The sequence below is a fragment of the Arvicanthis niloticus genome, chromosome 12 (assembly GCF_011762505.2).
Source record: "Arvicanthis niloticus isolate mArvNil1 chromosome 12, mArvNil1.pat.X, whole genome shotgun sequence".
NCBI lineage: Eukaryota > Metazoa > Chordata > Mammalia > Rodentia > Muridae > Arvicanthis > Arvicanthis niloticus.
The window spans coordinates 8633633-8649483 of NC_047669.1; the positions used below are offsets into that span (position 1 = coordinate 8633633).

General features: G+C 42.4%; 1 protein-coding gene across 5 annotated transcripts in view; it reads left to right on the forward strand.

The window, feature by feature from the left end:
• Vps8 (VPS8 subunit of CORVET complex) overlaps window positions 1–15851 on the forward strand; it is a 218724-nt gene that overhangs the window by 85475 nt on the left and 117398 nt on the right. For all 5 annotated transcript variants that reach the window (XM_076942711.1, XM_076942713.1, XM_034514845.2 and 2 more), the window contains 5 exons: window positions 77–128; window positions 3079–3121; window positions 7712–7784; window positions 8373–8492; window positions 15585–15656. In XM_076942711.1, the coding sequence (XP_076798826.1) occupies window positions 77–128; window positions 3079–3121; window positions 7712–7784; window positions 8373–8492; window positions 15585–15656 (360 nt within the window). The remainder of the gene's footprint in view (window positions 1–76; window positions 129–3078; window positions 3122–7711; window positions 7785–8372; window positions 8493–15584; window positions 15657–15851) is intronic.

The window sequence follows — 15851 nt, forward strand, 5'->3', positions numbered from 1 at the left end:
CATATATAAAATAAATAAATCTTTTAAAAAAAATGCTATGCTTTGAAATGACTGTGATTTCTCTGTTTGAATTTAGAAGCTTTTCAAAGTCATCGCCCCACCTCTGAACGCAGGGAAGACTCTTACAGGTATTCCTTCTCTTTCTTCTTTGAAAGGATTTGTTACATTCTGACTGATTTATTCGGTAGGAGCACCAGCCTCATGGTAGACATGTGGAAGTCATAAGACAGCACTGTAGAGTCTCTCTGCTCTTCTCTGCTTCCTTTACCTGGGCTTCAGGGTCACACCCAAGTCGCCAGCATGCACATTCATTAGCCACTGAGCTTCCTAGCCTCCCTCCCCCACTTTATTGCTCCTCGAACCTGGAGCTGTCGGTTTGGGGTCATGTTGGTGAGCAAGCTTAGGGATTTGCCTGGCGGTGCTGAGGTTCCAGGTAAGCATGGTCATGCCTGGCTATTCTGTGGGTGCTGGGGATCCAGACCCTGGTCCTCATGCTTGCACACCAGACGCTTTCCAAACTGCATTATGCTGCCCGTCCCATCCACAACATTTTCTTCTGATAGAGATTTTTTATTTCATTAGAAAACACATGATTATATATCTGCCTTTTAAATCATAGTGAGATTTATTTTATGGCTTAATATCTGGTCTACTCTAGAGAGTATTTCAAATACACCAGGGAATATACTGAAAGTATTCAGTTGTGTGGAATGTTCTGGAATTGCTGTTGGTTTATGGTTCTGTCCAAGCCTTCTGTGTCCCATGTCTTCTGTAATTGTTTTATCTGTTGTTGAAAGCTGGTGTGGAGCTCTTTCCTGTTATTTCAGTGTTCTGTCTCACGCCTCAGGTCTTCCAGGTTTTATAGCTAATGTTCAGAAAATGTTTATTGCTTAGATGAATGACAGTTTCATGGGACATCTTCAAATTGCTTTTAACTATGATGGTATTTAACTTTTCAAGTTTTATGTGGCCTAACCCCTTTTGTGAAGTAATTTCTAAAGGCTTAGTAACTGTTATCAAAATGTCTTATGTTCATGGTAAATGAACTGGTGTCATTATATACTAAAATTACTTTAGTTCAAATGGGAAAGTAGATTGCTGCCAGAGTCCCCTAATTGCCATTTAGCTGAACTGAAGCAACAATATAAATTAATTTTTTATTGGTTTTAAAATTTTTGTGAGCTGCATCTTACTACCTCTGAAGGTTTTGACTTCATGTGGAAGTCACTATTTCCACATGAAAATTGCTAAGTTGCACAGTGCTAGTCTTAGAATTTAGAAGCATTTTACCTGGGAAGCTGGGAAGACAGACCTGAAACAGATTTTCCTTACACAGAGGCCATCTGCTCCATCGGGGGCACCACCCTCTCCTGAGGCCTCTCAGAGACAAGCTTCAGTCAGAGAGAGGCATCTATCTGTCTGCCTCCCTCCTCAGCTCTTCTCTCTCTCTCATGGGTCTTTCCTATCGCTTGCTGTTAGCAAGTGCACAAAATAGAGTTTTTATTCTTATACCTGCACACCTTCCTGCCCTCCAACTTGTGGCTGCCTTTATTCAGACTGTGTAGGATTCATTCAACACTGGGTTCTCAGTTCTGGGAGTTCAGGAAGATCTTGGCCCTAAGAATGATGGTACCCAAGAATATCAGGCCACACCCCTCCCTCCTGGGCTACTAATCTGTCTAACAGAGGCCAGAAAGACTTGCTTGTTTGCCTTTGCTCAGGAGTTTTCAGTTCTGACAGGTAAGAGTTTTCTTTTGGCCTTTATTTCTTCATGGGCAGAGCATCAGAGTCAGCCTCCAATTGTGACTAGGGCTATCTGGTCTTCCTGGAAATGTTCACAGCTCTTGTGTAAGCCTTTGCACATTCACCTTCCACTTTACCTTGTAAAAAGGTCTTCTTAGTCCTCAGGGATCATAGTGCTTCAGGCAGCTGAGTGTTTAACTGTAGGAATGAGTGTTTTTACAGTGCCTGAAGTGAGTCTGGAAAAAGAAAATTATATTTTCCCCACTGAGTTTTTGCTTATTCATTTTATTGGGCAGTTTTACTGAGAATGGGTCTTATAAGGGAGAGAACTAACTCCAGTTCCTAACCTTGTCTTCTGACCTACACACACACCACAGAACTCTCCCTCTCTCACTGTCTCTCTCTGTCTCTGTCTCTCTGTCTCTGTCTCTCTCTCTCTCTCATACACACACCCCTATTAACATACACATTCACATACACCACAGCACACGTGTGCATACACACACACCACACACATATGCACATATACATATGCACACACAAACACACACAGATTATTTATTTAATCCATTAATAAACCTGAACTTGGTGCATCAGTGAGGTGATTACTGTTATGTGTCATACTAGTTGAAGTGGATCAAATAACACCTTGAGTTAAGGCAAAATATAACTATTGGTGTAGTGTGGAGAGGTTTGGCTTTATTTGTAGACTGTCACAGACTTTATTATTTATGAGGATTACTGATAATGACATTTTCTTACTTGCATTGTGTCTCGGATTCCAGTTCCAGTTCTTTGTTACCCATAACAGATCCTTGCCATCTTTGCTCCATAAGTGTCCCCGTCCCATCACCTTACTGATGGTATTCCAGCATGTGCTACCGTTACCTCTTAGGCTAAAAACTCATCTAATTATCTTTTTGGTGCTCTAAAAGTCTCACCAAATACAGAATCTCTTAACAGTTTAGAATAGGCTATTTAGTTAAGGTTTATTACTTCAAACTTTTGGAAACGTGACCTCCCGAGACCTGTGTGCTGTGGTGGTAGATGACCAGTGAGAACACACTGTAACTACATCTTAATAGTAATTGTCCACAATCTGCAGGTCATCAGCTTTCCTCCCCATTCCCTACTCCACGCTGTCATCAGTACATAGGCAGCTACCCAGCTCTACACGAGCCTACACGTGTCTACACATGTCTTCAAGTACAATCTAGAGGAAAATTAAAAAGTGAAGTAATTTGTCGTCCCAACTTAGAGGGTTTTCTCCACATAAATGTTTCTGTTCTGAAAAGGCTGGAGAGAGAACTGCTAAGTGCTTTATTTCTGTTTCAGATGAGCAAGTTGTTATGGGCAACAAGCTTCTGGTGTACATCAGGTGAGAGATTCCGATGTGTCTGTGACTGTGTCCCCTCCTCGACCCATGTTTACATTGGGTAAGAGGTTCTAACGTGTCTGTGAATGTGTGTGTTCCCCCTCCATGTTTACATTAGTTGAGAGGTTTGATGTGTTTGTAACTGTGTCCCCCCCTGAGTCCTCCACGTCTGAATTGTTATAACAATATCTTGTTTGTGTAGTGTTAATTCATTCTTCAAAGACTTTTTGTTTTGTTTTATTTTTTTGTTTTTTCAAGACAGGGTTTCTCTGTGTAGCCCTGGCTGTCCTGGAACTCACTCTGTAGACCAGGCTGGCCTGGAACTCAGAAATCCGCCTGCCTCTGCTTCCCAAGTGCTGGGATTAAAGGCGTGTGCCACCACTGCCCGGCCTTCAAAGACATTTTATGTAGAGGAGAGTCTATGTCTGGCAATATCTAAAGTCATTTTGTGTTAGTCCTTATAGGCTTTGGAGCAAAGTATGATCCCCACAACACAGAGTGCTCAGCTGGTGGCCAAGAGACCTGCTGTGTATTCTACTTTTACTGCCAGAAAGTCTGGGTGATGTGTGTTACCCCAGTTTTACATATACAGGCAAGAAGCTTGTTTAAGTCATGCAGACATTGGTGACAGAGGTAAAACCACTGTTTGTGTCTTGACCCATAGAAGAGAGTTCATTCCAGTAGAGTGTGAGGGTTCAGTCTGGGTAGAACTGGCCATGTAGTTGCTTGGTGGGAAGGTGGGGGAGGTAGCAGGCTCTCTCAGAGCATCATTTTTGTTCTGTAGCATTGGGATAGACACTGGAGTAGACGCTGGGACCAGTCTCACACCTCGTCAGTGAGGAAGAACACAGCAACAGTTACCTAGCACTTCATTATCGTATTTTAAACTCTGGGATATCTGTTACCAAGTTGTTTCTATTATTAAAAATTGATGTGAGGTTCATAGAGGTGTAAAGTTGTTCCTACCCCACCCCAAAAGTTACAGATGTTCATAAATAATTCAGAAGTCAAGCCATTAATTATTATTTTGTTTTTAAAAAGAAATTCTTATTCAGAGGTGAAGCCACAGGGCAAATTCTTTCTCAGATGCAAACTCCTTAAAAGGCAGCCATTTATTTTCCCTGTGCTCATGACTATGGCTAATTTTCAGGTGTTACCCACCACCGTGAAACCTCCAGCTTGGAGAGTATCAGGCCTCTAGCAGGCCAACTGTAGCTGCATGGTACTGTTAGGTTCTTTCTGGATATCACTCTGAGGCATTTGGTGGAGTGTCCCCATCACTGTGTGCACTCCAGAATATGGGATGCTACCCCTCCTATCAACCATGATTTCAGAACCAAGTATCATCTTTTATTTTTTTTCTTGAACTAACACATGAAAACAAAAATTATGCATATTTATGGGCTACAATGTGATGATTTTGATAAATGTCCATATTGTGTGATGTTTAAGAAGCGAGAGTTAATACAATTCTCTCCTGAAGATTTATGGTGAAAATACTCAAAAGCTTTTTGTTACAAGAGGGGCCTGCACTGTTAGACCTGACCTTGTTGACCTGACATCCCTGGACTGGAGAGTTGAGAGACTGTCTGTGCTGTGACTTGATAGCTCTCAATGTATGGTACCTGGCTCCACCGTGTTCCCTGTCAGGTCGACTCTGCTGTTCTGAATCAAGAGGTCTGAAACTTCTCATACCTTAAAAGATCGTAGAAAGTCAGACCTTTCCACTGTTCTGGGGATTGGTCCAAGAGTCCTCAGGGACCAGTGATGAAGACAGCCAGAGATGAAGCCGTCTGTCTGTAGAGATTCTTTTGGCTGCTCCTTCTCACTCCACTTATGGTAGCTCTTTCTCTTATTCTTATTTTAATTAATTAGTTAATTAATTAACGTTACATCTCAATTGCACTTCCCCTCCCTCCTCTCCTTCCAATCCCTCCCTCTTCCCCTACCCCATTCCTTCTTCCATTTCTTCTAAGAGAAGAGGAGGCCTCCCATGGATCATGGATGTCAGCCCTCCTTGGCATATCAAGTTGCAGCAGGACTAGGATCATCATCTCCTATTGCAGCTAGACAAGGCAGCCCAGTTATGGGAAAGGGATCCAAAGGCAGGCAACAGAGTCAGAGGCAGCCCCTACTCCTGTTGTTAGGGGCCCCACAAGACTGAGCTGCATGTGTTACATATGTGCAGGGGGCCTAGGTCCATCCTGTGCATGCTCTCTGGTTAAGTAGTTCAGCCTCTGTGAGCCCACATTAGATGGTTTTATAGGTTTTCTTGTGTTGTTCTTAACCTGTCTGGCTCCTTCAATCCTTCCTCCCCCTCTTCCACGGGACTCCCTGAGCTCTACCTAATGTTTGCTGTGGGTCTCTGCATCAGTTTCTATCAGTTGCTGGGTGAAGCCTCTCTGATGACACTTACGCTCTTGTCTGCAAGTATAACAGAATATTATTAATAGGGTTGGGGTGGGCTCTCTCTCATGGCATGGGTCTCAAGTTGAGCAGTTGTAGGTTGGCCATTCTTTCATTTCTGCTCCATCTTTATTCCTGCACATCGTGTAGTCAAGACAAATTGTGGGTTGAAGGTTTTGTGCCTGGGTTGGTGTCCTTATTTCTCTGTTAGTAGTCTTGCCTGGTTACAGGAGGTGGCCTTTCAGGCTCCATTGCTAGGAGTCTTAGAGTCACTTTCATAGAGTTCTAGGAGCTTCCATTATCCCAGGTTTCTAGCTCAGCCTAGAGATGCCTGCCTCCCTCTAACAGATTCTAGTTCTCTCTCACTCTATTTTCCCCACAATTGATCCTTCCTGTGCCCCTTCCTACCTGCCCCACCCAATTCCCTTCATTCATCCATCCATCTCCAATGTCTATTCTATTTCCCCTTCTCAATAAGATTAATCATTTCACTGACGACTAAGGATGTTGACCATTTCTTTAAGTGTTCCTTGGCCATTAGAGATTGCTCTGTCTAGAATTCTCTGTTTAGATCTGTACCACATTTTAAAATTGGGTTATTTAGTTTGTTGATGTCTAATTTTTGAGTTCTTTATTTTGGATATCTGTAGCCGCCAGTGGCTACGGGAACCAGGTTCACATGAGAGGAAGCCTGGGAATGAACGGGAATGGAGGGTGAGAGAAACATGGGGCCAAGCCAAAGTTCTCTGATCAAGGCCCAAAGTTTAATATTTTGCTTTCACTTATAAAGGGGAAGCCCCACCCCCAGAGTCTCTTCTCAGTTCAGCCCGGGACCTGGGCAAGGAGATAGTAGCCAGAAGGTGTCAAGGCAAGCTCAGCAGGTGGTCCATTCTTCTAGCTCCGGTAGCAGACTGTAGGGCACCAAGGCCAGCATGCAGTGTCTCCTCCTAGGTCCTACTGTTGTTTGGTCTATTGTGGTAAATGGCTCCCAAGCCTGCTCAGGCCTGCGGGAAGGGCACAGATATCAACCCTCTGTCAAAAATAAGAGTTGGTGAAGGCCTTTTCCTTTTCTGTAGGCTGCCACTTTGTCCTTTTGACAGTGTCCTTTGCCTTTCAGAAGCTTTTCAGTTTCATGAGGTCACATTTATTGCTGATCTTAGTGCCTGAGCAATTGGTGTTCTATTTGCAAAGTTGTCTCCTGTGCCAATGCTTTCAAATGCCACCCTCTTCCATCAGACTTACTGTGTCTGGTTTTATGTTGAGGTCTTGATCCAATTGGACTTGAGTTTTGTGCAGGGTGATAGATATGGATTTATTTTCATTCTTCTATATGCAGACATCTAGTTAGACCAGGAACATTTATTGAAGATGCTTTTTATTTATTTTTTCCTGATTGTATAGTTTTGGCTTCTTTGTCAAAACTCAAATATCTGTAGATGGTTTACTTCTGGGTCTTTGATTTGATTCCATCGGTCAACCTATCTGTTTCTATATATCAATACTGTGTGATTTTTATTACTACTGCTCTGTAGTACAGTTTGAGGGCTTGCTGTAGTAGGATAGCTGGGCTCTGGTGAGCTACGCTGCTGGGCTCTTGTTGATTGTGTTCTTTCACTGGCCTTTAGCCATCTGGTTTTCCTTGGTGTCAGAAAACCTCCAGGAATGCAGGCTGAGCTCTAGGCTGGACAAGAGTGCAGGGGACAGGGTGCAGCTCACTGTTTCCACAGGGAGCACCTGGCAGGCAATAATCTTATTCTCCTTCATTGTCTCCTGCTCTCTCATTCTTCTTTTAATGGAACTCCTCTTTAGGCTTTAAAGGAAAACCTCTTCTTCCCTCTAAGACCCTGTCCTGTTTAGATCACCATATTGTTATTTTTTCTTTCTAATGTTCTCTTTCTGCCTTGAGGGGCCTTGAGGCTCCTTCATGGCCTAAACCTCATCTGTGAAGGCAATTGATGTCACCTTATTTTCTGGACCAATCACTGTAGCCTTTTTACCCTTGCTTTTTGACACCTTTCTCCTGGTCTTTTGAAATAATGCACTGCGTTGTACTCACCTGTACTTAACCTCCTGCAGAACAGTAGTGATCAGTTTTGGAATCTGACTTGATAAAAGTTGTGTCAAGATGGAAGCAGAATCTCAGGGTTGAGAAACCGAGGCATCAGATCTGTTCTTCCTTTTTTCTAGCTGTTGCCTGGCTGGTCGTGCCTACCCTCTTGGTGACATTCCAGAAGATCTTGTTCCCTTGGTTAAAAACCAGGTGAGTATTATTTTTATGGCATTTTTATTGTCTGAACCTCTTAGTATGACTGTCTCAGTTATGGTGTCTCTTGTTGTGATAAATACCATCAACAAAAACAATTTAGATGGGATAGGGTTTATTTCAGATTACAGTTACACAGCCCAGTCCATCACTCAGGGAGTCAGGGCAGGAACCTGGAGGCAGGAGCTGATGAAGAGTCTGGAGGAGTGCTGTTTACTGGCTTTTATAGAACCCAGTACCACCTACCACAGGCTGGGCCCTGCGCCATCAATCACTAATTAAGAACATGCCCTGCAGGCGCCCTACAGCCAGACCTTCAGTGCCTCTAGCTTGTTGTCATAAAGCTAGTCAGCATACTGACTGAAGACAGGCTGTTGACTATTACACATAGCTCCATTGTCAGGACAAGAGCCCACACTGTAGCAACTTTAACATTTGGATTACAAGGGGATTTAAGAGAGACATTGTGTAACATGGCACAGTTTAAAGTACATTCAGCCTGCCTTTGTTTTCTCCAAATGGAAATCCTTGTTCCAGAAAGATGTAAGATGTTAGAAAATAATGCACAGTTGCTTTGAACCATAGGTCTTTGAGTTTCTGATTCGCCTGCATTCTGTAGAAGCATCCTCCGAGGAAGAAGTCTATCCTTATGTTCGGACTTTGCTACATTTTGACACAAGAGAATTTCTGAATGTGTTGGCACTGGTAAGGGTCACTGTGATTCCTAAGGTATTTTCAAATGATCCAAAGGTAGGTGTGTGTGTGCGTGTGCGTGTGCGTGTGTGTGTGTGCAGGTAAGTCAGGAGTGGAAATGCTTCAGGATGGTGGGCTCCTTAGTTCTTGCTTTTAGCCCTTCCCTCCCTTGCTGTTGTCTTTCTTGTCCAAAAGCAAAAAAGAACCTTTTTGTTTTTAAAAAAGCTTTTGGCTAGGTGGTGTGGTCTCTGATTCCATACCTATGTTACTGATGTCTGCAGAATGGACGAGGCTCTGCAGTACACATAGTGAGCACAGTAGAATAAACTGAAGCTGAAGCAGGCTGTGAAAGGTCTCTGTTGAAAACACCTTTCTAACATGTTTAGTTTGAGGTGAATTCGGATGAACTGGGTTTTCTGTTTTATATAATTATCTAGGGGAATACTTGTATAAAATGTAAAGACTCTTCCCAGTTAAACAGCATTGTATTGTTTAGCTTTGATAGGATGGAGAGTGCTTATGTTATGGTGCTCAGTGAAATCATCCAGTTCACACATATGTAAAACACATTTACAGACAAAATATGTGAAGAAAATAAAACACGAAGGGAACACACCTAAATGCCAACAGTAACTCTGTAAGATGGAGCCTGTTTCTTTATGTGCTCACACTAATTGTATAAGTTACAGTATATAACGGAGTAAGTTCCTTTAAGGAGCTGAGTGCCATGAAGGGGTCTATGTATCATAGTCTGCATTGGTTAAATTTGATCATCTGACTTCAGAAACAGTGGCGTTAGTTGCATATGGAGGAAAGGAAGAGTGCTGACAGGGAGTCAGGTGTGATCAGGAGAGCCAGGAGAGGCTGGTTGCCGTTTTCATGCACTTTGAGGGATCCAGGAGCTGCTCTCACTCTGGCTTGCCTTTAAACATGCATGGGAGTGATTCATATATATTTATATATATATAAATATATCTAATATATTCATATTATTTTATTTGGGGAGTTTCTGTGATAGGGCAGGGTCCTACAAACAGTTGTCTGAGAACTAAGTCTGGACCCATTTGACCCCAAACTTGAATAAGCTAAGAATGTTTGTATTATTAGGGTTGCAAAAGGAAGAAAAAAAGAATATATAACAGAGACCACATATAGTCTACAAAGTGTGGCATGTTTAACCACAGGCCTTCAAAACTAGGATGTTTGTTGACTTTTGGTTAAGATTTATCTTGCTATCCTATCATCCAAACCTCACAATAATCTTTAATTGTTTATGTCTTTTTCCCAGATAACTTTGAACTTGAGTTTCAGATCTACATTTCTTTGTGGTGTGCTACTCTAGCAGTGATGTGCCAGCCTGGCAGCTGTTTCCTACCACCGTGTCATAACATTGTGTCACAGCAATCACACTCCTATGTCTCCTACCACCATATCATAAAATTATATCACAGCAGTCACACTCCTGTTTCCTACCACCGTATCATAACATTGTATCATGGCAGTCACACTCCTCTGTCTCCTACCACCGTATCATAACATTGTATCATGGCAGTCACACTCCTCTGTCTCCTACCACCTTATCATAACATTGTATCATGGCAGTCACACTCCTCTGTCTCCTACCACCGTATCATAACATTGTATCATGGCAGTCACACTCCTCTGTCTCCTACCACTGTATCATAACATTGTATCATGGCAGTCACACTCCTCTGTCTCCTACCACCGTATCATAACATTGTATCATGGCAGTCACACTCCTCTGTCTCCTACCACTGTATCAGTATCATAACATTGTATCATAGCAGTCACACTCCTCTGTCTCCTACCACCATATCATAACATTGTATCACAACAGTCACACTCCTATGTCTCTATTTCATTAGATTTATAGAAACAGACTTTCAATGTTGGTTTCAAAGTAGTTACTGTATATTGTTAGGAGGAAATGGTTACAGAAAGTCTCTTTTCCTGTGTCACTGTTTATAGAACACTTGTTAATTCTCTCTGCCTTTGGATATTAGTTGAATGGCCCTTCTGTAGCAAATGGTACCTTCTGCATTTCAGTGACATCTCATGTGAGCAGTCTGAGAGTGAGTGTGTATGTGTGTGTGTGTGTGTGTGTATGTGTGTGTTCATGTTCTAATAAATCAGAAGATAGAACTGAAATTTTCTTGCCCATCTTCTTGTCTCCAGGCAGGCTCATATTTAACTCATCTAAGTATAAAAATATCTCCTGGTTGAACTTCCCAGATTAATAAACCTTCCTGTGATCTCCTTGGCAACTCATTTCATCTAGCTGAGTGCATAGCACACTAGTTGAAATAACACTAGTTATTTTTTTAGTGTAAATAATTTAGATAATTCAGTGACTATTTTGTTTTGTTTGTCTTCAATGGTTATTTTTAAAGTACCTGCCATGTGCCAGTCAGAAATAGGAAGGGAAGGGCATGCCAAGCAGAGGAAAGGAAAGGTGGGGAAATTCATGGTCTTTGTAAAAACTAGCAAGTCCTCTAACTTGAGTAGAGCTGACAGTGTCTTGAAAGCCCATGGTAGTGCAGATCCTTTAAAAATCCATGGGAACAATGTGCAGTCTATTTCCTGGGTCACAAGTATAGCAACCACTGTGTCTGTGTTAATTGAACTTTCTTCAGCCAGAGGCTCTGTGTGCAGAGCAGAAGAAGGTGCTGGGAGTCTTTCTCACTCATGCTCAGCACCCAGGTGTGACTCAGTTTCTGTCCCTTGCATGTCATTCTGTGTGAACTTGAATTCAGAATCCAATGTTTTTGATACATATTATATTCAGAACAGTTTAAGCAATAATATAAAAATTTTAAGTGCTGTGCTTGGCACTGTTTTGAGGCTATGGTAACTCATTCTGGTAATTAGGTTTAAAATGCTTGGCCTTTCAGCAGTTTTACCATAATTATTTTTCTTTAGTTTTACTTTTTTTTAGCTTTTTTAAATTAAAATATGTTGTAAATTAACTTTTAGGTTAGCATATTAAGTGTGTGGTTTCTGCAGGCCATTACCGTATGCGTTGCATTTTTTTTTTTTTTTCATTTGTTCCTCTCTACTGTGGTCCTCCTGGTTTCCTTCTCCAGGAAGTCCTATTGTGTTATCCTGACTCTTCTCTGCATCTTACTTTTCTTCCACCTCTCTGTGACCCTCTTTCTAGTTCCATATTCCACAAACATACATCTATAAACACACAGTTGCGTGCACATACATGTGCACACAGATGTATGCACATACACACACACTGTGGCTCTGCATGTGGAAGAAAGTGTTGGATTCTAAGTATCCAAAACCAAGGGACATGCTCCCCCAGAGAACTCACAGACAGGACTCGCTGTAATAACATGAGGTTTACTGATGAGTTGATAATAGCTGGTACTGGGGTTCTCCTGTGTGAAGACAAGAAGAACCCCGAGCCAAAATTGGGGGCAGTATTTATACCGTATTCACAGGGCTCATAAAGGCAGTTTCACCTTTTAATGAGTTACTACAAGGGCTGACTTTAACAGCCATTCCCAAGCTCAGTTTCCGCTTCTAGGCCCAGTTGCTAAGTAACTTAAATTTATATCTTATCTTTAAAAGAATGTCAGCTTAAGTAGCTTCTGTTTACCCAGGTTTTACTGTATTAAGGGCTAATAAACTCCTATCTTGGGTCTTTCTTCCTGGAATGTCTGTCTGAGTCTTTGGAATATGCTTTTCCTGGGATGTGTCCCTGGGGGAAATTAATGTTTGAGTTTAAAACCAAAATCACAACTTTTTATTAATTTTAAATTTCTACAAAAGCATGCAGTGTTTGTCCTTCTGAGTATGTGTCTGGCCTATTTCTTTCACATAATGATTTCCAATTTTATTCTTCTTTTAAAATTGCATTGTATGTATAGTACAGATTTTCTTTATCCATTCTTCTGTTGATGGACATCAAAGCTGGTCCATTTCCTGGCTATTGTGAATTGCACAGCTGTAAACCATGATTATTTTTAAAATGCCTATCTCTGAAAATCCTTTTTCTTAATTGTAGAAATCATGAGAATTATTTTACATGACAGTAAACTGCATGTCAGGTATTTCCAAGTAAAAGTCTAAATGGTGGCTAAGCCTATGTCATCTTACTCTTCTGTCCTAAGGCCTTGGATCCAGATCCCAGTCCTGCTTGGGTCTCTGTGACCTTCACAGGCCTACAGACACATGGTCCAAGGGATACAAGAAGGTAGTTTGGTTCCGTATGGTTCAGTAGTTGATGTTGGTTCAAACTTCAAGAGTCTGTCCCCAAGTGATTCATTTTAAGTATATTTAAGTGCAGTACAACTTGGTGAAAACCTTCCTGGTGATAATTAACTCAGTCCTACTTGCCCAACAAGGCATACATAAATTTCCTTGAAGAACAAAGTAAACTACATAAAGATCCGCCATGACTATATTGAAGATCTTTGTAACATACATGCGACACGTTTTATAAAGATAAGTTCTGAGGATTGAGTACAGAGATGGGGGCAGGAAGAGGAAGTTCTGAGGATTGAGTACAGAGATGGGGGCAGGAAGAGGAAGTTCTGAGGATTGAGTACAGAGATGGGGGCAGGAAGAGGAAGTTCTGAGGATTGAGTACAGAGATGGGGGCAGGAAGAGGAAGTTCTGAGGATTGAGTACAGAGATGGGGGCAGGAAGAGGAAGTTCTGAGGATTGAGTACAGAGATGGGGGCAGGAAGAGGAAGTTCTGAGGATTGAGTACAGAGATGGGGGCAGGAAGAGGAAGTTCTGAGGATTGAGTACAGAGATGGGGGCAGGAAGAGGAAGTTCTGAGGATTGAGTACAGAGATGGGGGCAGGAAGAGGAAGTTCTGAGGATTGAGTACAGAGATGGGGGCAGGAAGAGGAAGTTCTGAGGATTGAGTACAGAGATGGGGGCAGGAAGAGGAAGTTCTGAGGATTGAGTACAGAGATGGGGGCAGGAAGAGGAAGTTCTGAGGATTGAGTACAGAGATGGGGGCAGGAAGAGGAAGTTCTGAGGATTGAGTACAGAGATGGGGGCAGGAAGAGGAAGTTCTGAGGATTGAGTACAGAGATGGGGGCAGGAAGAGGAAGTTCTGAGGATTGAGTACAGAGATGGGGGCAGGAAGAGGAAGTTCTGAGGATTGAGTACAGAGATGGGGGCAGGAAGAGGAAGTTCTGAGGATTGAGTACAGAGATGGGGGCAGGAAGAGGAAGTTCTGAGGATTGAGTACAGAGATGGGGGCAGGAAGAGGAAGTTCTGAGGATTGAGTACAGAGATGGGGGCAGGAAGAGGAAGTTCTGAGGATTGAGTACAGAGATGGGGGCAGGAAGAGGAAGTTCTGAGGATTGAGTACAGAGATGGGGGCAGGAAGAGGAAGTTCTGAGGATTGAGTACAGAGATGGGGGCAGGAAGAGGAAGTTCTGAGGATTGAGTACAGAGATGGGGGCAGGAAGAGGAAGTTCTGAGGATTGAGTACAGAGATGGGGGCAGGAAGAGGAAGTTCTGAGGATTGAGTACAGAGATGGGGGCAGGAAGAGGAAGTTCTGAGGATTGAGTACAGAGATGGGGGCAGGAAGAGGAAGTTCTGAGGATTGAGTACAGAGATGGGGGCAGGAAGAGGAAGTTCTGAGGATTGAGTACAGAGATGGGGGCAGGAAGAGGAAGTTCTGAGGATTGAGTACAGAGATGGGGGCAGGAAGAGGAAGTTCTGAGGATTGAGTACAGAGATGGGGGCAGGAAGAGGAAGTTCTGAGGATTGAGTACAGAGATGGGGGCAGGAAGAGGAAGTTCTGAGGATTGAGTACAGAGATGGGGGCAGGAAGAGGAAGTTCTGAGGATTGAGTACAGAGATGGGGGCAGGAAGAGGAAGTTCTGAGGATTGAGTACAGAGATGGGGGCAGGAAGAGGAAGTTCTGAGGATTGAGTACAGAGATGGGGGCAGGAAGAGGAAGTTCTGAGGATTGAGTACAGAGATGGGGGCAGGAAGAGGAAGTTCTGAGGATTGAGTACAGAGATGGGGGCAGGAAGAGGATTTGCTAATCTGTTTCCTTCTAATGTCAGCAAATAACAATCACTTGAAAATTTCCCATAAAGATAAGTTCTGTAGATTGAGAAAAACAAGTTTATGTTAATGATCTGGGGAAGGGTCTGGTGTGGTCTCCAGCCACAAGTAGAGCAAAGATCACCAGGCTGGAAACCATGTTCACTCCCAGCCTTCTGGGCGCTTGACATTCGAGGTTCCCCTGTTGTTTATCTGTGAGCGCAAAGACCTTTGTGCTCTCTCCACAGCGCCTTGCTGTTTGTTCTTGTAACATTATCTTACTTTGTCTCTCAAACTCTCTTTGGTCATGTAATAACAACATATATATCATATTAATTGTAAGGTCTTGGAATGTCATGAGGTGTTAAATGTTATAACCAGGGCTGGAGTAGGCTTAGTGGTTAACTGCACTGGTGCAGAGGCCCTGGGTTCCATTCCTAGCAACATTATGGCAGCTCACAGCCATCTGTGACTCTGGTTACAGGAGATCTGCTGTCCTTTTCTGGCCACTACTGGTACTAAGCAGGCATGTGGTAAACATCCATGCATGTAGGCAAAACACTCACACATGACATAGTCTTAAAAAGAGGAAAGGGGGCCAGAGAGATGGCTCAGTGGTTAAGAGCTTGTATTACTCTTCTAGAGGACCCAAGTTTAATTCTCACACCTATGTCAACCACCTGGAACTCCAGCTCCAGGGGCCAGTAGCTCTGGCCTCTGAAGGCACCTGTATTCATGGACAATGCCTCCTCCCCATATACGTGTGTGTGTGTGTGTGTGGGGGGGGGTGGTGGAGGTGGGGATTACATTCTGAATGCATATTTTCTCCACAAAATATATCTGAAATGAAGAACGTTAATAGATAATATCCCTTAAAAATTAGAATATGGACATTTGTCATTTTATTTCACAAATGCTTTAATGATCATCTAAGTATTATTTAATAAAAGGAAATAAATTTAGTTGTTTCCTGCTAAAGACAGGGAGATTTAGTAATTTGTTTCCTCCTAAAATTAGCAAATGACAGTTACTAAAGTTCTTTTCTCTCTTTCTTTTAGACCTTTGAAGACTTTAAAAATGATAAGCAAGCCGTGGAATACCAGCAGCGCATTGTGGATATTTTATTAAAAGTAAGTGTTCAGAGAGTACATGTCTTTCTATTGATTGGTGCTATATTAAGCTAATTGAATTTTTTTTCATTTAATGTATTTTAATAGCAAACTTACAGGAACAGCACAGAAGACAGAAGACAGACAACATTACAAACATGTACTTGCATGTAGGACAACTCAGTTAGAAAAGTATAGTGACGGATGGAATCTACT